The sequence below is a fragment of the Rhipicephalus microplus genome, chromosome 3, assembly GCF_043290135.1.
Source record: "Rhipicephalus microplus isolate Deutch F79 chromosome 3, USDA_Rmic, whole genome shotgun sequence".
Classification (NCBI taxonomy): Eukaryota; Metazoa; Arthropoda; class Arachnida; order Ixodida; family Ixodidae; genus Rhipicephalus; species Rhipicephalus microplus.
The window spans coordinates 187,821,044-187,846,763 of record NC_134702.1 but is presented as its reverse complement, the minus strand read 5'-3'; the positions used below and the strand labels follow the sequence as shown (position 1 = coordinate 187,846,763).

Below are 25,720 nucleotides of genomic sequence, written 5' to 3'. Positions count from 1 at the left end.
ACCGGGCGGCAGGATCTTAACTAAAAGGCTAATGGTTTTTCAAAGAAAACGTAATTTTGGGCTGAAAAAAAATATAGAAAGAAAAGCCGAAAATCGAAAAAGGAGTATATCTGAGCAGGGAACGATGCAGGCCATCAGATGCGATTTGAGACAGAGGTAATGGTGGGTCTAAAATGATATATATATATATATATATATATATATATATATATATATATATATATATATATATATATAGGCAGATTAACATGGCAATCGCTTTGTTTCAAATATGTAGTCAAATACCGCAGAGCAGACGTCCCTGTGGCTATAACCGAATTTAATGCTGCCAAACGACAAAATTACTGCCACATTTAATTCTAATCCCAATTTTTCAAGTGGAGCTACCAGGTATCTTTTCCGCTGATGAGAATACCGGCGACAGAACAAAAAGAAGTGATCTATCGTTTCCATTTTTTCGCAAGTCTGACATAAAGGTGACGCCTTTAGAACAACTTTATGCAAATAATAATTCAGTTGAGGAATTCTGCAACGCAATCTTGTAAAAGTAACTTCCAAGTGCCGTGTTGCACACCACTGTCTATTCCAGCGGCATCTTAGATGTGCGAAATCTCGATATTTATCCAATGAGTAGCAGTCGTATTCACGCAAACAGAGGTTTCTAAACCTTATTGCTGTCGCGTAAGCCGTATCAGGCAAAACCGGGATAATGGGACCGCTAAGAGATACTGTGGCTAGTGCATCCGCCATCTCATTGAGATATATGCCACGATGACCTGGTACCCATAAGAGCTGCAGTTTTTTCACGTTTGTCGGTATGAGTTGTCGAAACATGTGCATAAGTGTTAAGTTGGCTCCTGAAGACAGAGCAGCACATACTGAAAAAGAATCTGTAATTACGACTGCTTCCGATTCGCCCAAAGGAAGTTTCCGTAGTGCCAGTACAATAGCAAATAATTCTGCCATGAATATTGGTGTGTAATCTGGGAGTCTAACCGAAAAGGACCAGTCAAGGGAACGTGAGAAGATACCTGCCCCAGCCTTTTCATTTGATACGGATGCATCGGTCGCAATTATGTTGTTCAAGTTCACATGCGCCAAGTAATCCTGCAGCCGATCATTTAAATATTGAAATGGCATTTGCTTTGCGTTAGAGGGATAAATATTCTCAAATTCTATCTTAAGATCTAAGTTAACGTCTCTTGTTGTGAAAATATGTTTGATTTTGACGTTCAGTGGTTCTAGCAGCGCTTGAACGAACAAGATCTGTGGGCAGTGGAATCGTGACCACCAAGTTTCCAAAAATAAACTTGGTTTTTTAATAAAAGCATAAAATGATGCTCTCTGGGGCACAGTGTATAGTTTTAAAAATGTTTGGATAGTAAGCATTTTGAATCTATTCAACAATGACGGTAGACGCGCTTCCATGTATAGCACATTGTTAGCAACAAACTTGGGCAGTCCAAGGCACAGTCGTAAAGCCTCCCTTTCTAATAGTATTAGCGGTCTCATTTTATATGTCGCACTGCCCGAAAATAAGACACAGCCGAATTCCATTATAGGACGAATGTACATTTTATAGACCATTACCAATGTATTTCTTCGCAACCCCTTTTTTATGTTGCTGAGCTTGCGTAACCACCCCATGGCTCGTGTTGCTTTGGACGCAATGTGATCGATGTGGCTTTTCCAATTTAACGAGCTGTTATATATGATGCCTAAGTATTTAAGTGAATCCACCTGGGGAATCTGCTCTGTGCCATACATCAAGGAGATGTTGACAGGATCCCTGAAAGAGAACGCTAGGAGAACATGAAAAACGCGTCCGTTCAGAACGTCGTCTTCGTCTTTCTCCACTGCGCCATACCAACATGACGTTGAGTGTGTGTTAAATACTTAGTTAGCATACAAACTTACAGTTCAACCTAAGTTATGTTTGTCGTGTACACAACATAGACAAGATCTACACCGGCTACTAAAAATTGCACATTTATTAAACACAAGCAACTGCGGCCAGTAACGATTGCCACTGTGTTAATGGCACTAGTGCTATTTTTTTTTACAATTCACAACTTCAAGAAAAAAACCAAGTGGACTGGGGAGCAGCAATAGTTTACCGGCGGGGTCTGCCAAGTTTAATATCCGTTGCGCGCTCGTTCTAAAGGGCGACATCTGCTCACGCTTTATGACGCTTCTACGCTCATTCCATAGATACACCCGCCTAATTTATTTGATTGAGTATTGGGATGCTTTTCGCGCAATGCAGAGGGCGGTCGTGCCAGCGCAATGTTGCTTTCGCTAAAGCAACAACTACATAACGGCTTGGCCAAAACGAATGCAGTGTGCCGGAAACGTTACGCTATCGTATTGGTTCACCAAGCATACAAATTGCCACTTCTGAGTTCCCGTACAAAAGCTAGAGAAGTGCCGGCGAGTGCGACCGGCCGCTGTCGGTGAGAAGACACTTACGTTCTCTGGGAGTGCTTTAATCGCATCGCATCGATGTTTGTTGCTTTTTGAGCGAACACCATACACAATGAAAAATGCTTCATTTAGGTTAATTGATGCCATGGCTGCACTGTATTGTCATCGTCGAAACCGTGTATTCTGAAACCCGGAAGCACGGATAACACAATTGTACGGGCTCGGTCGGTAGGCCTAACCTTTGGTGGAAATCATGGTGGTAGAACATGTAGTGTACAGATCCCAGCTTGGTACACTGTATAAATTGCCCGCCATTATAAGCTCACCCATCATCTGCTTACTGCTTCCCAGCATTATCGCGATGGTGGGCAGAGCTTCTCAGCTTGGTACACCATGTTGCCCACCATAACAAGCAGCACCCATCATCTGCTTAGTGCTTCCCAGCATTATCGCAATGGTGGGAAGAGTTTCTCAGCTTGGTACACCAGGTAGCCCACCATAATAAGCACCACCCACCATATGCTTAGGGCTTCCCAGCATTATCGCAATGGTGGTCAGAGTGTCCCATTATTTCCCACTATCTAGCATCTGCTTTTCACCATCATTTCCACTTTACCCATCATCTGTACACCATACCACCCAGTATGTCCCGGCATATCCACCATATTTTCCACTACGTCCCACCATATCCATCATAATTTCCACTACGCCCACCATGTTTTCCAGTATCCACCATGGCAATTTTTCCGATAGGGATATCAGTGGCTTCGTCAGCTAGAACTGAAAAACACGAACCTGAGTTGACGTTTTCCACTATCGTTCTTTGTATGATTTTACCACAGAGGGTGATCAACTCATTATGAATTTTTGGGCTCGTGTACAGCGCATTCGCCGGAGATGTTTCCATGTGAGCTCTCAAGGCGGCATCTCCACATTTTGCTCTCATCCTAAGCAGTGCGCGGAAATTTCCATCATTTTTGAATGGCAGCACTTCATACATATTTATCGGACCAGAGTCGTCTGTGCCGCGAAGCGGTACTTCTTGCCTGCCACAGAAAAGGATTGTTTCTATTATTGGCAGCAAGTTCTTGCGGTTTTCTTCCGCCTGCTTTTTAAGGCCGTGGTCAAGTTGTGTTAAGATGTCATGCTGTGAGCGGGACCGGACTGCTAAAAAGTTCTCCGATAGCGTTGTTGACATGGCATGATAACTGCTGGACGCGTGGCTCTTAAAGGCGTCCATGGCTTTCTTGTAATTGGTGAACTCCTTAGTTACAAAACAGCTCAAGCGCTGGTGCTCCCCTTTTCCTGCACACTCGCTTGCGAAGACTACGCAATATTTGCATAATGCTCCTTGAAGCTTCTCTGAATAAACAAGCCATGGGTAACTATCTACCCAGTGAGGTTGGAACTTCAGATTCCTTTTCCCTGTGGCTGGATAATCATAGTTAGCCGGAGGGGTCCACGGATTGAGCAGCAGCTTCTCCATCGTCTCTGAATCATTTACATTATTGCTTTTCGAGACAAACAGTCCCAAGTCGAAAATATTCGCACTCGTCGCACAGAGGGGAGGCGAACCAGAATGTGTAGGTGCCATGCCACTCACCTTCCTTGGGCATTGCCCAGTGGTAAAGGCGTCACTTTGCCCAGCGTTGACTGTAGAACAAAGATCACTTGGAGTTGCACTGCAGCCACCATCATTTCCCGGCGGCGCATGGGTGTCCTGCTTGTGTTCGTTCTCAGGTGATTCATATAAACCGGTGCATTCTCCTGAGTCACTACAGAAGTTCGGACGCGCTTGGCTTTCCACCAGTGCTGAGGAGTGCGAAGTTTTATCCTTAGAAGGAGGCGGTTCTTCTCCGTTCGCTTCATCGGTTCGAACTTTCTTGAAGTAAGACGCAAGACTCCTTTGCTTCGTCGTTGCAGAGTGTCTTTTCATTTTGCTGCCGCAATCCTGTGCACGCACGCAGAAGTGGCCAGTGGCTCCAAAAAGACGTTTGCGACTGCTGCGACTGCTTGGCGTGAACGGCGGGCGCTGTTTTCTTCCTCTCTTATCCACTTTACAGTGGCTAGAATGTAGAAGTGTGATGAACGCGCCGGCTCCCGCGTGGCGCATGTGTTTGCTGAACGCCGCTACAGCTGGTGTGCATGCAGGCCCATTATTGTACTCCAGCTGCAGCAAACTGGATTAACGCTACTTAAAGACCTTTTCACAGAAGACTCCATGGGCACTGCATACTCCCCTTAATATACGTGAACCCCCAAGAATGCACTGCCGAGACATTTGCACTCCCGTGGTACAGTCCAGAAAGGAGGTGTTGCTCCGTTCCTGTGAAAAAGTCACCTTTTCACAGACGGCTCTCTGGGCGCCTGCATAATTCTCTCTGGGCTGCGCTAATTAAGTAGCCATGACCCCCCCAAAAATGCACATTGTAGGCGGTGACGTCAGCCTCTGTACTCCCGCGCGCAGCCCAGCTTGGCGGCGTTTTTTTTTTTCTCTCCTGTGAAAGTTGACCGCTGGTGCCGTATTGTGTGCCGGCTGTATCCTCGCTTTGTGCGCTTTGTAGGGAGGCGCATATACCTTCTGTGTACAGAAGAGGTAGATTTCCTTGCGTGTGGTTAAGGTTGTCCGAAGTTGCTCGGATATGCCAGTCTTTCAGTAGATGTCATCTTCGATGACTCGTTTCGGTGGCGAGGACTACAGTTTGAGAAAAGTTTGCCCTGCAGCCTGCGTCCTCGGAATGCGCCGCTGAGTTTTTCCGCTTAGGGGTTTCGTTCCCTGGCGAATTTGCGAACGTTGTGAGAGGCGGCTGGAGTGAGACGCTGTGCGGACGTGTTTCGCATGAGCTCCGGCCCGGTGACCGACTATCGGCGGACGCGCTTTTTTCTGGACTTGCTGTCAGTGGGCTCGTCTGCAGGAGGTTGCCCTGTACCTACGAACACCACTCGTTTAGGCAAGTTTGTCCCCGTTTTTGGAGTTTCCGAGATTTTCCTATCAACCCCGCGGTGGCAAGGCTAGGCCTATCTCCTAGGCCAAGCCTGGCCTGGGCCGCGTCGCCCGGCGTCTGACTTGCGCCCGGTGACCGTGGGTCTTGTTGGGCTGAAGATGGAGTACTACGTGGAAGGGGAGACTATAACACCCGAAGATTTTGAAGCGGGAGAGTGGGCTCCAGTGCTGAAGGCACAGGACCGATTTAAGAAGACTCGGCATGGCGACAACGCCAAGAGTAAGCCTTGCGAGACGCAGGCCGGCAGCGACGGGCGCAAGACGCACGGAGCGCAGCAAGTCAAGCGGGGGAAAGCGCCGGTATGGAAGAAACGCGGACCGTTTCTCAAGTTGCCAGCCACGGATTTCAAGATTGTGTACAGGCCCCAGAACTGGGACTTGAGTGTTGTGACAGCGAGAGAACTCGGATGTGCACTGAGAGCAGCAGCGCGTCTAACGAGTGCGATTGCCGCGGAAGAAGACATTGTGCGGGTTAATGGCACAAACAACACGTTGACGGTGAGCACACCGTGCATAAATCGCAGTGGGGCATATGCGACTGTGAAGACGCTCAAGCTGGGTGATCGTGACCTGCCGGTTTCGGCGTTCGTGGCGCCGTTGGAGAACTCCGTGCGGGGAGTAATTTATAATGCTTATGATGGATGCCCAGTGGAAGAAGTTCGGGCGGGATTCCTGAAGAAGAATGAAGGAATAGACATTCTGGACGCGAGACCTCTGGGAAAGTCAAAGGCGATTCAGATTACGTTCGGGGGAAAACGCATACCCCGGCAGATTACTTACTGGAACTGTCTGTACGCTGTGATCCCGTACAGAAATTTAGTCGAGACCTGCTACAACTGCAGACGAGTTGGACATCGAGCGGACGTTTGCTATCGTCCGAAGAGCAGCCTATGTCACCGTTGCGGGAAGGACCATCCTGCCCCGCCAGAAGGAGAGCCACCTACGTGCACGCCGGTCTGCATCGTGTGCCATGGCGCGCATCACACAGGGAGCCGGAACTGCAAGTTTCGCCTGGCTCGCAAGCCACCGACAGGCCGGCAGCAGAGCATCGAAAGAGAGAGCGAAGCTGGCAACGATAAGCGTTCCTCGAGGGCCACGGAGCGGTCACCGAGGGGTAAAGAAGGCAGAAGCAAAAGCAGGGACCGGTCGAGTTCCTTCCCGCCATTGCCAGGGCGCGGGGGCGGCCAAGATGGTGGACGAGCATCCAGTACCAACAGCTGCGCACGCGACACCAACAAAAAGGTGAGCTTGTCAAGCACGGCCTCCCAGAACGAAACCGCTCGAGAGAGGGAGTTAGCAGCGCTGGTTCAGCGACAGGGAGACTTGATTAAAAGAATGGAAAACAGAATTGCAGAGATGGAACGCGCACTTAGAAACGACCAACGGCAGGGGACACAGGCACCAGCAGTGCAAGGCCTACAGAAAGCGACGCAAGAGGCGTCTGCTCGCGTACAGGAGAGTGCAGCTATGGAAGTGGAGAATCGGGGGACAGTGAAGAGACCACTGCCGGGGGATGAGGTAGCTAACGCAAAACGATTAGCCGAAACGTCACCAGTAGACATGCCACAGCCTGTTTTTAAGGTCATTAGTCTCAAGTCGGATGTAACAACACTTGCGGATAAAGTAGGCAAACAAGGGAAAAGACAGGATAGGTTGGAGGCTCGAGTCTAAAAGATCGAAGCCAGATTAGACACAATAGAGGAGCGTCTCGGCATGCTCTCCACTGAATTTAAGGATTCCCAAACCCAGGTCATGGGCATGTTTCAGCAGCTTCATACTCTATTGGAGGCAAGACTGCCTCCCGTGGGTGGCCAAGTGCCATTAGTCAACCTGGTGCCTCATCATGGCGCCTCGCCAGCAAATTGAGGTTTGGCAGTGGAACTGCAGGGGCTTTCGTCAAAAGCGGGGTAACCTGCAGTTGCACGTACAAAATCTGGACAGTAAACCAGACATAATAGCCTTACAGGAGGCTAGTGGTTCCGTAAAATTACCTGGATTTAAGGCATTTACAGCGCCAGGAACTGATTCAAGGGGCGTATCACGCGTCTTCACAGCCGTGCTAGTCCATCGCAACATCACTGCCATTCAGCATTCCGTAGATAGCAGCAGGGAAGACTATGTCTTGCTTGAGATTTTGCCTAAACGAAAGTATGAGAAGAGTCTGTTTTTACTTAATGTGTATAGTTCTCCAAAAGATAAAGGATTGGGCTTGCCACAACTCCTGATTCAAACTCAACGGTTAGCAGCTCGCGCTCCGCTTATAGTGGTAGGAGATTTCAATGCGCCTCACCCGGAGTGGGGTTATATTCGAGCCAGCCCAAAGGGCAATCGGCTTTGGCAAGTTGCCCGGGATCTGCGATGGACGCTGTTAAACAATCCACAAGATCATACGAGGATAGGCAACAGCATAAGCATGGATACCTCCCCAGACCTTACGTTTTTTAGAGGCATCAGTAATGCAAAGTGGATTAACACGGGACAAGCGCTAGGAAGTGATCACTATATCCTTTCCACGACGTTTAGCGCTGCGAAGCATAAAGACAAAGTGAGGGGGCATAGAATTACAGATTGGGACAGATTTAGGAAAAACAGAGCAGACACTGTAAACGGGAAAATTAATGACCTGGATGCATGGGTACAGGCGCTCAAGGAGGATGTAAGTAATACCACGGTAGAAGTGCCAGTCGAGCAGGAGGAGTTTACCGCTGACTCGAGACTATTACACATGTGGGAAGCGCACGCGAGTCTCTTGAGAAGGTGGAAGAAGCAAAAACATAATGGCGTCCTTCGCAGAAGGACTGCCAAGTTAGAACGTAAAATTGAAAATTATACAATTGAGTTGCAAGCAAAGCAGTGGGGCCAGATTTGTGATCGCATGAATGGGCAGTTTGGATGCAAAAAGACATGGCAGCTGTTAAGGCATCTTTTGGATCCGGCAGCAACAAAATCGGCGCAACGGGGGCAAATGACTCGGTTAATGCATCAATATGAAGGCACAATTGGAGAGTTTATACAGGAACTCCGGAATCGGTACATAACTGATGGAGTAGACGGTTGCTTACCACACTACTCGGGGGTGGAAAACTCAGACCTAGATGAAGAGTTCACAATTGCGGAGGTGGAGTTTGCCATGGGGCAGCTGCGTACTACGTCTGCCGCAGGTCCGGATGGAGTTACTAATAAAATGCTGAGAAACCTAGACTTCAAATCGGTCGGGGCGATCACTGACTTGATAAATGAGTATTGGGTGGCCGGGGAGATCCCAGCACAATGGAAGCATGCTAGGATTATATTTATTCCGAAGCCAGGCAAGAAACTCTGCTTGGAAAACCTGCGCCCCATATCGCTGACATCATGCGTGGGCAAATTGATGGAGCACGTGGTTCTCAACAGGCTTCAGAATTATGCAGAGGACAAGGCCATCTTTCCCCCAACTATGATAGGTTTCAGGGCCAATTTGTCCACACAGGATGTCATGATACAGTTAAAACATGATGTAGTCAATCCCGGGCATGGCACGGGCACCAAAGCTGTATTGGGGCTTGACCTGAATAAAGCTTTCGACAATGTTTCGCATGAGGCAATATTGAATAACCTATCAGAAATTGGCCCAGGGGTCAGGACATTTCGCTACATCAGATCATTCTTGGAGGGCCGAACCGCAGAAATTTCAATAGGAGATATCAAATCGGACTCATTCGCGTTGGGAGGCAAAGGGACGCCGCAGGGTTCAGTTTTGTCACCGTTCCTGTTTAACATCGCCTTAATTAAAATACCGCCGAGGCTAGAGGAGATACCGGGACTCAAACACACATTTTATGCAGATGATATTACTCTATGGGTAACCAGGGGTAGTGACGCGCATCTGGAAGAAACACTGCAACAGGCAGTTAATATTGTCGAAGAGTTGGCAGCGGAGGCGGGACTTTCATGCTCTCAGCCAAAGTCCGAGCTCTTTGTGGTTCGGGACAAACCCAGAGAGCTACATGCAAGACACTATATTCCGCCACCGCCGTTAGAGGTAAAGGTAGGGGGTAGGCCGGTAGCTGAAGCTCAAACGATTAGAATTCTTGGCCTATATCTGCAAACGAACAGGAAGAATAGGGTGGCCCTTGAAAAACTTAAGACCACGGTCAATGCTACTGTCAGGCTAATCAGAAGAATCGCTAACCGTAAGAGCGGGGTTAAAGAAAAAGAACTGTGTAAGCTGGTACAGGCGTTTGTACTCAGCAGGATTACTTACGCGACACCTTATATGAAGTTGGATGCCGCAGAAAAAGGTAAGGTCGAGGCTATGATCCGGCAAGCTTACAAGGCAGCGCTTGGGTTGCCTAACAACGCGCCTACAGAAAGGCTATTAAAACTAGGGGTACACAACACCCTGGATGAATTATGGGAGGCGCATCTGGTGATGCAGCACGCTAGGCTTTCGACAACCAAAGCGGGCAGGATTATATTGGAAAGGATTGGCATTGGAGCAGAGGCTCCCACTGGGGACACTAAAATTCAGGTGCGGCGAGAGTTACATAAGGCCCTGTACATAAAACCTTTGCCCAAAAATATGCATCCGATTCACCATACGCAGCGCAGGCAGGCAAGAGCCAGAGCTTTACACGTTGAGTACGGCGAGTACAAAGCGGCAGTCTATACAGATGTTGCGGAATATAAGGACAAAGACGCTTTTGTGATTGTGGTGGTGGACAGGCGGGGGCGCTTGATCGCTTCTGGATCGGTCAAAACCCGCTCCTCGGAAACTGCAGAGGAAGCGGCAATAGCGCTAGCTATAACTAATTCGCAGTCAGATTTGATTTTCAGTGATTCAAAGACAGCCATCCGAAATCTGGCGAGGGGCAGAATATCGGCGACCGCTGCACGATTTCTGCATAGGGCCACGGGACGAGAAATGAGAGAAATAGAAATTGTCTGGGTACCAGCACACTCTGGGAACCCTGGGAACGAGGCGGCTCACCTGAATGCTCGAGGTTTCGTCAGCCGGGTAGGTGAGCCGCCAGTTCCGGGGAGGTCCGCGAGAGATGGGCTGGTGTCCTTTCATGACATAACGAATCATTATAAACTAGAGCGGAGGTTTTATCCGCCCCCGCACAAGCGGTTGACTAAGGCGCAGGAATGCGTCTGGAGAAAACTGCAGACGAGATCTTTTCCCAACCCTTACGTGTTGAACAAAATGTACCCGGAGGAGATTAAGCCGCAATGCGAATGGTGTCAGGCTGTGGCAACATATGATCACATACTTTGGGAATGTAGCATAGTGCCGCCGCCGGTGGATATTATGCGTGATCCCTCTCTTGAGCACTGGGATGCCGTGTTGACCAGCTCAGACCCAGTCGTCCAGTTAAGGGTCGTGGAGTGGGCCACACAGGTCGCCGCCAACCTTGGGTTGATGGCCATCTAACACGGAATCATCCTCAGTTGCTTTCTGACGAAATAAAGTTTTTCCATCCATGCGAACGTTGTGTTGGTGTTGCCGTTGATGTCGAACTGTTTACCTTCACAGAAGTAGACGCGCTTTTCGTAGGAACCCAAAGCCGACACGTGCGGTCCGCACAGACGGATAACTTCTCCAGCGGCAATGCACAACGAAAGCATCTGGAATCAATAAAGGAGCTGCTACAGTGTGGAAGACGAAAAAAAAAAAAAGACTCGAAGGAACGCGAGGGCGAAGTGCAAAGCTGTACAAATAGGGCAGGTGCGCGTGCGGGGGAGGGAGCGCTGAAGTGTTCTAGTAAAAGAATAGGTTTGAAGAAAGGAAGAAGAGGGAAGCAATGCCAGGAAAGTTGCAGTGTAACTTTGGCAGCTGGTGGTCGCTGTGAAGGCGTGTAAATATTTTAGTATCACCCGAAAAGTTAAAGCATCAAAAAAAATTCGGGGGGGGGGGGGTCAGAACACCCTCAACCCCCCCGCCTAGTTACGGGCCTGGTCTCTTGTCCCGACGAAAGCGCTGCAAGCTAAACAGAGAGGGATGGCAGGGGCAAAGAGAATACGCCACGTGTGCCTCGTGAACTGGCACTTTTTTATTCAAATGCACTGCTTTTTCAGTGCGATATATAGTGTGATCCAGCGCGCACGCGTGGATAAGTCGCGGCCTCCCACGGCGATCTCTGTAATGACCAAGCGCGCCATGTTCAAATCAGACAATAGCCGATAAATGGGCGTTCTTCGTAAGAGTGATTTTTTTTTAGCACCTTCTCGCATTCGTCAAGAGAAAGCAATTTTTAGCTGACTTTCAGAATTTATTGTGAATTCCAGGCCACGTTCTGCGCTATAATATTTGGCTCGCGTGTTGTCGGGAACTTCTCCTACCGATCGGCAGCGTTTTGCGACCATGCTCAAAAAGTGTTGCTGGGCCCCTTTAATATTTCTTTACACTCAATCACGCAAAGATTACATTTTTTTACTCTTGTTGGTCCTTGTTTCTCATGTGTTGGTCTTACTACTATTCTGATTCATAGTTATGGAGATCCTTTTAGCGAATCTAGCTCTTTAAGAACTTTTTTACTATTGCTCTTTTCTACAACAGATTTATTCTACCTTCCTTTGCAAGTTACCCAAATGAGCGTCATTCTTATTCTCCAATCACACCTTCATTGTCACCTCTCCGCACTACCCGTTACCCGTCCACTTCTCTAAAAGAGCAGAGACGAGAAAATTTTTGTTACTGACTTTTTAAGCTTCAATTAGTAGCTTTGTCTCATGATCCAGATATACCGTAGATACTATAACTTATCATGTAATTACCATAGTATCATTGATAATCATTGATTTCAGTGTCTTTTACAATGGCTCTTAAGCCCACCTTAAACCATGATAATCTAACACCTCATTGCAATCACATGTGCCAAGATTGTCACGAGGTAGCGCCTTTTAAATAGGGGCCTCGCATGGGTGAGCGGCGTGATGAGTTGTAGCGTATCAGTGTAGCGCAGTTGTTGCGACGTGATGAGTCAGGGTGTAGCGCAGCAGGCACATTCTATTGGCAAAATTTCTGTGACACATCCCCTAGCCAAGAACCTATTGTACTATAGTTAGTTACAGCTTTAGAAGTCAGCGGCATTTCCTCCTCGAAGGCAGATGCAGACAAGCTTGCACCAGTGGGCGCAAAATCAAGACCAATGTCACGAGAGGACGACCGTAGTCGCTGAGGTGATCGGCTGCTGCACTTCGGTCCTCTGGGTGATGTTTGCCATACACAGATTTAGTTGGGCATCCGCAGCAGCTCTGCAGATGCTCAACTAAATGTGTGTGTCATAAGCTTGCCTCAGAAAAAAAAACAATAAAGAAAGTACCAAGACAAGTGGGTCTCTGCCGATCTCATTTGCATTGAAAGTATCGACTCTATTTATTATGTGAAGCCAACGTGAGGAATAAGCAGTACGATGGCTAAGGATAATTTATTCCATGCAAAACACAACATCCATCCGCACTGCTCATAATTTTGTTCACATCCGTTGATTTTTGCATTCAACCGGGCACGCATACAAAACCCACGCACACGCTGTTCATGCTCCACATATCCAGTCACCAGTAAGATGTCCGTCTTGCTCATGTCACCATGAACATCAGACAAGCCGTACAGTCTGTACGTAGATAGACGTTAATTGCGTGTGCACTCTGACCTGGAAGCTTTTGCAAACGATTTTTGGGAGTTTTTTCGACCAAGCCACAGATTGTTGCGGTACTTGAAACACCAGCGGCGTAAGCAACACACCACTGTTTAATGACATGCTGGCACGATTATGCATTTGAGATCGTGACTCCCATTTATCGCACCATGAGGAGCACACGACAAGTCATTCGATGTGACGTGGTGAAGACACATGATTTGAGACAAACTAACCCAAACAGCTGAAGTTATAGTACACTATAGCCGAAGTGAAGCCATTGCCAGGCATCACCGCCAGGGAGCATCATGATATTACTGCGACCGTCGACATTATCTTTATCCTAACCCATGGGACGTGGCTCCAGGTCCTGCTGAACGCGTTAAACTACTGTCGATGTCACAGGGTGCTGAACGCTTTATTGAGCCTGAGTACGCTATTCACCCTCAAAATAAAATAACGTCCACTTAACGGACATAATTTGACCTTCACCAAAAAAACTTATGCATATCAAGCTATCACAGGAAGGCGGCATCTCGGACTTGAAATTTTATATTATTATATATTTAAAAGAATACTAAGGGGAAACAATTAATAATGATAAGCTCTACACTGAGAACTCCAGTGTCAAAAGTTGCATCTTCATAAGTTCATTCTCAAAAGAGAAAATCAAAGCTGAGATGTCATTTTTAAATATTCGTCGAAATTGCACGTGATGCCACTGGTTTCAAGATTTGTTTTGCATATTTTCGCAACACTGGCTCAGAGAATTTTTTTGAAACTCTCTATTTTAGGTACTTACATGTACTTCCTTTTTATTGATTAGGAATGATGTAAGACTTAGAAGATGGCATCAAAATTTATGATGTCAAAACGTTTCGTGAGGAAACTTCGAAGTGACGTTTCTACCTGCATTTCTTTCTCACACGCTTACTTGTTTACCAGACCTTGCATCGTGGTAAAACTGGCGTTTTCGGAATTGTGGAATGTACTACACTATATTATACAAAAAAAAAAAATTTTTTCTCTTTAGTGCCTTTTTAAAAGAAGCTAGACTCGTCAAATTTATGATATATTCATTGCATGACGACAGGACAGGTGCTTTGTGAGGTGGCCTTTTTGTGCAAAAGATGCACCGCAGTGACTACAGGGGAAGGGACGTTCTCCAGTGTGGGTGCGGATATGTACAATGAGGTTACTTTTTCGAAAAAATGATGCAGTGCAGTAGTCACAAGAAAAGGGACGCTCTCCCGTGTGACGGCGCATGTGCTCCACGAGTTCACCTTTAGAAAGAAAGGACGCATCGCAGTGAACACAAGGAAAGGGACGCTTTCCTGTGTGCTTGCTGATGTGTCTCACCAGTTGGTTTCTCTGCACAAAAGATGCATTGCAGTGCTCACACGAGAAAGGGCGCTCCCCAGAGTGAAGGCGCATGTGCCGATTGAAGTGGGATTTCAAGGCAAACGATGCACTGCAAAGGACGCAGGAAAAGGGACGCTCTCCAGTGTGAGAGCGCATGTGTTCAAGGAGAGCGTACTTCCGCGGGAAGGATGCATTGCAGTGAACGCAGTAAAAGGGACGCTTTTCAGTGTGAGAGCGCATGTGTTCATAGAGAGTGTACTTCCGTGAAAAGGATGCATTGCAGTGGACACAGGTGAAAGAACACCCTGCTGTGTGAATGGCCATGTGCCTAACAAGGTTACTTTTCATCACAAACGATGCATCACAGTGGACACAGAAAAAGAGACGCTCTTTCGAGTGTGTCTGAAAGTGTTTCATGAGGTCGTTTTTCTGCAAAAAGGATGCATTGCAGTGAACGCAGGAGAAGGGAAACTTTCCTGCGTGTGTGTGCAAGTGAGTCATTAGATTGGAGGCCTTAGTGAATGCAGCAGGACACAAGTGGCACTGGAAGGGGAGCTCGCCCTTGTGTTTCCTAAGGTGGGCGTTCATAGTTGACTTGGTCATGCTCACATAGGTGCATTTCTGGCACGAATGGAGTTGGACACGTATAGACGCCATTGGAGAAGGCTGCCTCAGGGCCACAAAGGACAATGAACCTGCAAAGCAATCGAGAAAACACACAGCCCATGTAAAGTGCAATCCAGAATGGAATTGAACTAAACAGCAGGCCATTAACAAGCGTTGCTGCACACCTAAGTGACATAGATGATCACCTTTTCCCACCCAAAACAAAAGCTACTTTTATGGCAATCGAGTATGCCATCGCAGGAAATCTCTTGTGGCAATTTCCGTCGTGCTGCATATCAATGCTGTGCTTATAGAGGTGTTGCAGTGCTTTTGGAACATTGCCACAAAACGCTTCAGGTCAGTAGTTTAGGCTCATAAAAACATGTGAGGCCGAACATCATTCTGAAGCACGCAACCCAGAATTAACAATTACACATTAAACTCATCCGGAAATCACTCGTTCCTCTCTCGACAAATGATACCATAATCCAAAATGGCCGCACTATGAAAACATCCACAACCTTTTTCTTCATTTGTGCATTGTGGGCTGTATAGTTACCTCGGCCACCCAGGGATGCCAGGAGGTGCCCCCCCTCAATGTGAAAGTACCTAAGTTGTGCGTTTCAATATGAAAAAAAAATGTAAGACAATGCTTAAAGTCGTGGAGTGCGCTGGCGAACAGACGTAGCCTATCACCTTTTGTCATCCTCCCGCGCGTGGCTTTCAGCTCACTCGCTGGTACAAATTAGGAGACAAATCGCTCATAGCAAGCAACATATCCCTGTAACTCAGCTCGTATTTGACAAATTTGAAACAATTCTTCTGCAGCCTATTTAGGAGGCAATAAAATCTTCTAATAAAATCGTTATATGATTACTTGGTAAGCTCTTGCTGAGTGCCTCTCAAACAAAGAAACACCAGCTACTGAAAAAATATTCTAGTTTAGATGCCATTTCTTAAAGTACGCGACAATAAACACTAACCCATAAACTGCCCATTGTAGCCTTTTTTTGCATAGAAGTATTCATATAACACCACACATCAATAAAACAAGTACATGTACCAATACATTGAATTATATGAAACAAAATGAAAGAAAGAAGTTAATACGAAACGAACTGGAAAATGTTAAGACAGTAAGAACATTCACATGTGTCAGAAAGCCACCTCTGCTTTGGTGATCATCATAACTACGAGGACATGTATGAGCATTACACAAGGAAGTGCTTCTTTATATTACTAGTGCAGTTTGCACATTTCCTACCAATGTGCCCTTCAATAAAAGCAATAGATATTGTTTCTGTCAGACGGCCACACACATGCGAAAATATTTCCCTTTATTACTACAATGCATCACTCACCATGCTTAGTTGAGATGATCGCTATACAACACAAACTAGCTAGGAAGGCTGTCTTCAGGTATACATAGTACTCAAACAGTGATGAAATTTGGGATACACTATTCTAAAGGATATACTCAAGCCGGAGCACTAAGTGGATTTTTAAGCACGACTTGACAGGAAGGGCCAAAGGCAATACGATTGATAAAATTGAGAAAAGTATAACATTTGATAAAGTAAGATGATTTTGCCACCTTTAGGTGACTTTACCAAGAAATTATTTCTGGCTAAATGGCACTGCAACGAGAGAATAGATAAAGTAAATCGTGATTGTGGTTTACACAAATCTCTGGATGAATATTCTAAGAAGCTTCATAGGGTGTCAGCCCACTTTAGTTACACGTAAAACTAAGGAAACGTGTTCAGTTGAGCACTCAAAACCTGAACACTTGTGAAATCAGGTTATGGATCAGCCCTTAGGTGATGAGCCCTATCATGCAAGATAAGAAACAAACTAAAGAAAAAATGCACATCACACAGCATGCAATGATAGCAAAAATAATAGGACTAACAATGAGATGTCAGAGGATGGCAGGATGGGTTAGAAGGCAAACAGGGGTATCAAGTATCCCAATTGGCATCACACAATTGAAATGGATCAGGGCTGGCCACGTAAAGCATAGGACTAATAAGTGCGACGGGAATCGCAGTCGAAGCAGGCAGAGAGATGAAATGACAAAATTGAGAAGTCTGCAGGAATAAAATAGATGCAGCTCACACGGGACAGGGTAAACTGCAGATCATTTGGAAAAGCCCTTCATCCTACAGTGGACTACAATGAGCTGAGAATAATGATGATGATAAATAATTCGTAAGTAATTACAGCGGCGATTCTGAATGCATGTAAAGCGTATTTGTAGGGCAACACGTGGCATGACGTCACGCCTGCGACACGCTCGAGCACACCGGTGGCTCGACGCGATTCTGACGCCCAAAAATGCCTTGGGAGACATGGCTTTTCCTTTAAAATCTCAACAGCAGGCAGATGTATCATGGAACAAATATTGAAGATAAGCTGGACAGGTGTCAGCTTCCCATCTCGTTAAAGTAAATGTGCATGCGCAGCATACAACGCGAACTTCACAGAAACAAGGGGTGCACAGAAGGCCGACAGACCGATTATAAACTACACATTACTTGCGTTAGGTTGGATTTAAACGATATCATATACTAATTTCGTGACACAGGAACTGTCGGATAGCAAATGCTAGAGCCATAAGGAGCCGTAAGATAGGGCTTAAAGTTAATTTGCAGAAAACGAAAGTAATGTACAACAATCTCGGAAGAGGACAGCACTTCGAAATAGATAATAGTGCAGCTTGAAGTTGTAAAAGGCTGCATATACTTAGGACAGGTAATAACTGCGGAGCCGAACCACGAGTCAATGGGTGAAGCACATTCGGCAAGCACTCTCAAATCATGACTGGTAGATTGCTACTATCCCTCAGGAGGAAGGTATATACCGTAACAGGTGCATCTTACCGGTACTTACCTGTGGAAGAGAAACCTGGAGGCTTACAAAGAGAATTAAGCTTAATTTTAGGACGACGCAGCGAGCAATGGAAAGAAAAATGATAGGTGTAATCTTAAGAGACAAGTACAGAGCAGAGTGGATCAGGGAACAAACTGGGGTTAAGGATATCATAGTTGAAATGAAGAAGAGAAAATGGACATGGGCCGGGCATGTAGCGCGTAGACAGGATAACCGCTGGTAATCGAAGGTAACTGACTGGTTTCCCAAAGAAGGCAAGCGGGTTAGGGAGAGACAGAAAGTTAGGTGGGCCGATGAGATTAAAAAGTTTGCAGGTATAAAGTGGCAGCAGCAAGCACAGGATCGAGTTGACTGGCGGATTATGGGGGAGGCCTTTTTCCTGCATTGAACATAGTCAGGCTGATGATGATGATATGGTTCCACACGTGGGAAACTGAAGTGAGGGGGAGGACTGACATAAGGATGGCAAGGAGGTGAGAGAGCGGGTATGTACCAAGCAGCTCGTAATTTGTAGCACGCACAGTTGACAGGGACACAAGGAAGAGAGAAGATGACTTAGTGTTTCCTTTTTGTGCATCCCTATCAATTGTGCTCACTAAAAATTTTACCTCGAACACTGACCAACTCGCCATACAATCAGTTATACTACAAAGCATCTCCTAGTGTGCCTTAGTAGTGCATAAAATAGCACAGCAATGGTGTTGGTGAGAAAGTTAGGGTGGGAGGAATGATAAGAAAAAGAGGAGAGAATAAAGATGGCCGAGTTTAGTATATTGCTTACTACGAAGATGGGAAAGAAAGTGAGGGTGCTGGTTGGAGAGTGAGGATAACAAAATGAAGGGGTGAGGATAAACCACAAGCAGCATAGCCATGTAGAACAAGGGAGTGTGAAAAAGAAATGAGGATAAAGAGGAGTCAAATGAGAGAAAGAAGGAGAGACGTCAATACAGAAAGACATGAAGATAGATGACAGTAAGAAGTAGAAAAAAAATCAAGAGAGATGACAGTAAGAAGAAGGTCAAGGAAGAACTCTGTGTTTGCCAAGAAGTGGTGCTTACTTGCCAGCTCCACTGCTTACTCGTAATTCACAGGAGTGGAAGTGGCCTCAACATTTTTATCTCACAGTAAATGAGGAGCCATACCTGAAGAAACAGCTTGAGGCTCTGTTTGCGTAGCACTTGTTGATAAAATTTTCTTTTCAACAGCTTGTGATGCTTCGTGGCGGGTTTTTAGTCGCATTTGAACAGATTTATCTGCGACATGGCCTGGCTCACATGCTGGCTCCGGTGATGTTTCTGCAGCCTTTTCCAACTCGTGATGCAGACCTGGTGCTGCTTCATGAGCTGGCTCTGCTGCGAAGGCCTTCTGAAAAAATAAATCAATTTGTGTTGCAGCAAGTGACAACGCTTCGGCTAACGCCCAGAAAACAAATGAAAGACCTCATAAATTATCTGTTTCACTGCATTGACTTGGCAATTATCTGTCAGCATAACTAAGGATCCCCGAGTTCCTTGAAACATTGTGAGCAGCAGTAGTAGTAAGGAAAGCCAAGCTAGTCGGTACGCACCCATTTTGGCATATCGCAAACAATACAGGGACTCAGGCCAGAAAGGCAATACAGGCGCTAACTTTAAACCGACGCTCATTTTCAGAAAGACGACATATAAACATGCATCTGGTCATGCACAATGAATCCATCCGATAGCAAAAGATAATCTGCACTTCCTTTTCCCCACCTATAACCCTGAAACCAGCAAACCTAGTTCCTTTTCTAACAAGGCTATAGACAGGTGGCTTATGCAAAAAGCTTTGGTTACCTCTCTAACTATTCGATTGCCATTTGGAATATCATGGTTGTGTCATCACAACAAGTGACACATTGGCACTCAATGCAAATAATGGGACAGCCGACTACATGGTCCACATTCGAAGGAAAAATAATGTTCACAAAGTCGAACATTTACCCAAGGTCCCAATGTGTTCCAACATGTATGTGTCGCATGGTACTGGCCATATATATACAACTACCCTCTTGTTGCTTTTAATAAATTGAATGATTTATAGCACATGACTCATTGTCCATTCAAGTTATTACATTCTTTGCTATAGATAAGATCAACAGTAGGGCAGACACATAGGTTAAGTTTCGTTCTCATGGAATATAATACTTTCACGTATTTTCTGCCAATATTTTTTAAGCGACGTGAGTTGCCATGGACAAATGACACTATTAGCTGGGACTGTTATGGCCTTTGGCAAATGAAATCTCAACCAGCTGATTCTCTTAATCTGGTCTTTGAGATTAATTTTGATACACTGATATGATAAGGTGTTGGTTCAAGTTGAAAGTTACATTAAAGGCCAACTCCGGCGATTTTTCGAGGTCAGTGGATCTCAATGAAATTCACTGGGTACGTTCATTTGCACGTTTGCGCCATTCATGCCAAATTGCAGGCTTGAGTTTCACAGATTCTTTTCAAATTAATTTTATAGCTTGCCTCGAAACGCTCACCTCACTTGCCATAATTAATGGCAACATTGTGTGTGTGACGTTGAGTATTGCCTCGCAGAAGTGACGAACTGATGTGCCACTGCAGTGTCTGCTTGTCTGCTATGGATTGTGTGGGTTTGGCTGGCGCTTCCTTGGTTGAGAGTGCAATTTCCTTTTCCTTGTTGATGGGCATGCGATAGCTGCCAAGTGGTATTGCGTTGTAAGCCACACACGATTCGCCATATATTCACCATAACAGCGTAAACATTTTAGTCGATCACCGCTGCCATGTAATGCCATCTGGCGGACATTATGTGCAATCAGGCAGGTTCCGGCAGCGTCAGGCAAATCTTTACGTCACACGTAGAAGCGCACTCGGTTGAATTTCGGTATTGCGATTTTTCGGTAATTAAAAAATCGTTTTTGAGTTTTTGAGCGTTTCAGTTATCAGGCGCATAAGAAGAGTGTCTAAGGAATAAAAAAGCACCATTATCCTGACATGATCAAAAAATCGACGGAGTTGGCCTTTTAAGGTGAAAGCAAGCTTGGATTCATTACACTAGAAAAGTGACCATCAGTTTCAAAAGCAATGATGAAAAATGTCCTGTAACCCCAATTTACGATTTGATGACGTCACCATAATCACAGATTGCCGAAACTTGTGATGTAATCACCCTGTTTTTCAGAAAATCATTGCATGGGCCATGATGTGCTGATTATGCACACAGTGCCCAATGAGGAGTTGTGCACGAAGTTTGCAGTGCTTCCAATCGAAATCAAGATACGTGCAGAAAGCTTCTTTCATCTTTCATTTAGTGGGAAGGAGGAGCTTGAAAGCAGGCATAGATCCAGCTATTAATTTTAGGGTCGGGTGGTTGCTTGAAGTGAAACCGGCGAGGGGGGGTCCCGACTTATTTTTGTGGTTACTATTATCACAAAAACTCAATAAGACTGTAGATACTCTTAATTTGTCCCACTCATTTGTCCTGACATGACAAACACTGATGGGGTGCTGGCACAGGCTTTGTGATGCGATTGCCCATACCACCCCCACCCCTCTGGTTCAAAACTAGTTAAAAAAAGTGTAATGAGTGGAGGGTTATGTGTACTCTAATAGGTGCTCCTCTTTGCACAGATGTTTTTCAAAGCCGTACATATTTAGATTATCATGCAAGTAACCCTTCAACGCAAAATATTTACATTGGCATAACCAAGGGATACCTTTTGTACTGTATCTATGTCATTAGCATAGCATGGAGTGATGAAAAAGAGGCTTCACTTGTGGGCAACGAGCTATTTACCTGATAAGCTGCCACATTCAGCACTTGTAATTACTCTTGCTGGGCTGTACAGGCACAGGGAGGAAGGCTACCGAGTTGCGCACCTTTGTTCTGTGCACAGGCCCAAATACTCGAGTTGGGCTTTGGCCCATAAGGAATGATAGCATTTTATTTCGTAAGTTGTAATGAGAATTCTTGCTAGTCTGTTGTTCAAAACTTTTTTTTTTCATGCACTTGCTATAAGAGAAGCTGCATCTTTTTTTGGGGTGCCGTAAGGGATTGTCACGGATTACCGGCTGCTGCTGTAAGCGATGAACTGAGACATGACTCTGTTAACAAGACCCTTTTAATAAACACTCACCGCACAAAAAATACAAAGAAATGCACAAAACAACTAGTAATAATTTCGAACTAAGCAACCACCTATAAACACACCCCCATACTGAATAAACTGTCCTAAACTTCGTCCGGCAACTCTATATGGCCTTAGGGCTCCTCGACTTTAATTGTCCTCCCAGCGGACCCGCTTCTTGTCACTGTCCCGACCCATCATGTCGGGTACCTGTTGGAGTTCTCGGAGCTCTTGACGAAATTCATCGTCATTGCCGCTGCCAACGCGGTCGCCCGTAGTCATCGTCTTACATCGTTGCTGACGTGGAAGATGTCTCGGTAATTGGACCTAGTGGCCTCTGGCGATACCCGGTGCTGCAAGCCGACAGGGCCACCTTGAGACCGTCTTCGGCCGCTTGCTTCGAAGGGGGCTTGGGCTAGGAATGTCGGCGGTCGCTGAGCGCGGCAGCTGCATCCCGAGCAGCCTTCCTCGCAGCTGGTCAAGGTCTCCGCCCACTTCCCAGGAACGCCCGCATCACAAGTTGTCGAGTTGTAGTCCCGACACTCCGCCACCAGTGCACTTGCTGGCGAAGCGACCTTCTCCTTGCAAGTACACCTCGACAATGCCAGCTCGTCACTGCTCACGCCCCGATCACACGCCTCGGGCCTCACTGTACGATGCGCGCGTTTGCGCAGTACCGATCGTCGTCTATACTTGGTTGTCTTCTTTTTTTTTCTCCTTCTGAAGGGTGATTGCTCATGACAGGGATGTTGAAACATTGGTTAACATTCATCATAAACAGCCTATTCCATACAGTTTCTATCCCTTGTCTTTGGTTCATGTTTGTCAGCACAGTTTAAAAGAAAGCACTAGCAGAGTACGGTGGCTTTGAAACGAGCCACGATGCACATATGGGCAAACTGATTTGCTATAGTATGTGGTGTGGAGGTGATGTGTGGTGGCTGAGCCAACCAACGTACGCAGATAGTCCACAGATTTCAGCTTGCAAATCTCCTGATCACAGCACTGTTGTATTCCCCAATTTCACCACTGGTAACAGCCTGTAGCAGATAAATCTTGTATACTTTCCGATTCTAGAAAATACTGGCTTCAAGCTCTGTCTTTGACTATAATGGTCAAAGTATTTTGATCGATCGAAAATTCAAAGTAGAGAGAAACTTATTTGTTAACCCAATGATGTCATCCGAACTTCTAAGTTTCCCATTACTGTTCAATAGTACTTCAGCTCAAAGCAAGGTCACTGACCGATGCACGTTGCAAGAGTGGAAACCTTCCTCCGCCTTACTAGTTCGCCTAATGCAGATGCTGTGCTACTCATACTTAATTCAGGGATTAGTCAAGTGTTTCCTTCGAATTTTGTAAGGAAATTTCGATCTATGGCTGCAGCTAAGCATGCTAGCTCACGGCTTTAAAACTTTTTGTTTATAAATTAAGATACTTGAACACAATCAGTTTCATCATAAACTGCACTGTTGCAGCCGAATTTACGTTATTGGTCACAAAAGTTGTGCCGGCGGAAAATTCCAGAGGTATATTTTATGAACAGCATCAGAAATTCGTTGTGTGCCAACATTTATTTTTATTTTGTAAGCGACAGCTGTAAGATACGAATCGTGCACTGCCTTCCTCTGTGTGCACGAGAGCTTCGCACGTCACCCACCTGGCATGCAGCATAATATTCAACATTTGACATCTTGAATATTTCCGTCTCATCGAGAATGCTGCTCGAGGTGCCTGCGATTCGTACCGTTTGTAAACGTAGACAGACCGCACCACATCTAGCTTCGGTCAGCAGATCTAACCATCATTCCCGGTGTACGCCTTCGCTATAACTCTGATAGTAGTCACTGTTACGAAAATGTTTCGAGCGGAAAACGGTGGTTTCGGAAAGCTTCAAATTGCTTCACCTTCTGGCAGCGATACCCTGAGCAGCTACCCTGCGAAGTTGTGAAACACTGCTTACATCGTTTCGTCCAGCGGTGCTTGTACAGCCATACGCAGAGCAAAAGGCCAGCATGATGATACTATGAAACCAAGCTCTCCTTCCGGCAGCTCTTCCTCGAAGCGAAAACCATAAACGTGACGTGGGTGCGCTGATTATTTAGATTAAGAAGGAACCCTGACACGTAAAACCTCAGCACAGGGATGATGCGAGCGACCATGCCGTGACTCTTTTAGGGCGGCTCAGCGTAAACGAACATACACCGATAGCAACGATAGACAGCGATTCGTGTATCGCCTCCCTCCGTGGTGTATCGTGAGCGCCGCCATCATGGCTTCAAAACACACAAAAAACAAAAAAAAAACATCACCATAAAACGCACAAAGGCCACCACTCGTCATTTATGGCCCTCCGTGTTTATGGCCGGTCATCTATGGCAGCGCTGCCTACGTAGGGGTGAGGGTCTTTGTACTTGGCCTTTAAAATCGGCAATTTGGTGTTTGTTACTAATTTCAGAGGATGCCTTGTATTGAAAAAGTTGCTTTTTGAATGACTACGTCACTTACGTAAAGTTACCTATAATTATGTTTCCGCTTTTTTTTAATTTACGTTATTTTTGTTGCATATAGGTAGGCTCCAAAAACATAAAAACGTATTTGAAGACACCTCCTAGTTAAGTAGCGCCACTACCATAGTTTCGACGACGGCCGCTTTTTAAGTGACCGCCGAGGCTATGGTGCAGTGCACTAGAAGGGGGTTAGGGTGGCTTAGGGGTCTTCTAGCCACCCTAAGGGGGTAGTGGAGTGAACGACGAGGTGGCCGCGCCGCATCTCGGCTGATTCTCCGGCGGGTGACAGTAGCGGCGGCGCTGTAGTTCCATGGTATTGTACATGTAGTTCCATGGTACTGTTCTGTACTGTACTGTACTGTACTGTACTGTACTGTAGTTCTATGGTACCACGGAGGATTCCTTCCTCCGTGCATGGTACTGTACATGAAGAATGTCGATACAAAATGGAGGAAGCGAACCAGGAAATTGACTGGTAAATACTTAGAAAACAGCAGGTGGCCAAACCAAAAAAAAAAAAAAACTATCGGTTAAGAAGAAAGTGAAGAAAACGGAGTCTGACATGTGGAGAATTGGCATGGTTAAGAAGTCCGCACTAGAGATCTATCGAACTTAATTGCCAAGGAAAGGATCTATTAATACTCGGGGTAGTTCTCTACTGTTTGAGGCCAGGACGAAAGTATTGCGAACCAAGACATATCGGGCCAAATACGAAGGGGTATACACAGTATGCAGTGAGTGTGGAGAGGAAGAAGAAACTGCCGAACACTTAATAATGTTCTGTAAAGGGCTTCACCCTCTAGTTCAGGATAATGGCGCAGAGATTTTCAAAGCACTGGGGTTTAGGGACAGGGAGGGCAAAATAGACTTTAAGCGGGTAGACTTAACTAGAAGGAGGCTATCTGATTGGTGGCTAAAGTCAAGACATGAGTGAAAATTAAATCCTTCATTGCAAAATACGAATCCTCAACCTCACTATTTAAAGGGAAAAAAAGATAAATCTAATGGTTAGTTCACTAAGTATTACGGCTAGATGGCGTTAGCCGCCGCCCGATCTAAAGGGTACAGCCACATCTATCCAATCATCAATCCACTGAAGATCGCAGGAGCGTCTGCATTAGAAGCGCGCGCGCCCGAGCCTGCGAAAGCGTAATTGCTCGTCTTCAGCGCGTTTAATGCG

At 46.0% G+C, this 25,720-nt stretch overlaps 1 protein-coding gene across 1 annotated transcript; it reads right to left on the bottom strand.

The window, feature by feature from the left end:
* Window positions 1-13,858: 13,858 nt before the first annotated feature.
* On the bottom strand, window positions 13,859-24,191 carry LOC142804078 (uncharacterized). The gene is made up of 3 exons (XM_075890640.1): window positions 23,994-24,191; window positions 19,050-19,272; window positions 13,859-15,104 (listed from the first exon to the last, which is right to left on the bottom strand). Exons 1-3 carry the CDS (start codon window positions 24,045-24,047, stop codon window positions 14,113-14,115), a joined length of 1,269 nt encoding a protein of 422 aa, XP_075746755.1. The 5' UTR covers window positions 24,048-24,191; the 3' UTR covers window positions 13,859-14,112.
* Between the last annotated feature and the right edge of the window lie 1,529 nt (window positions 24,192-25,720).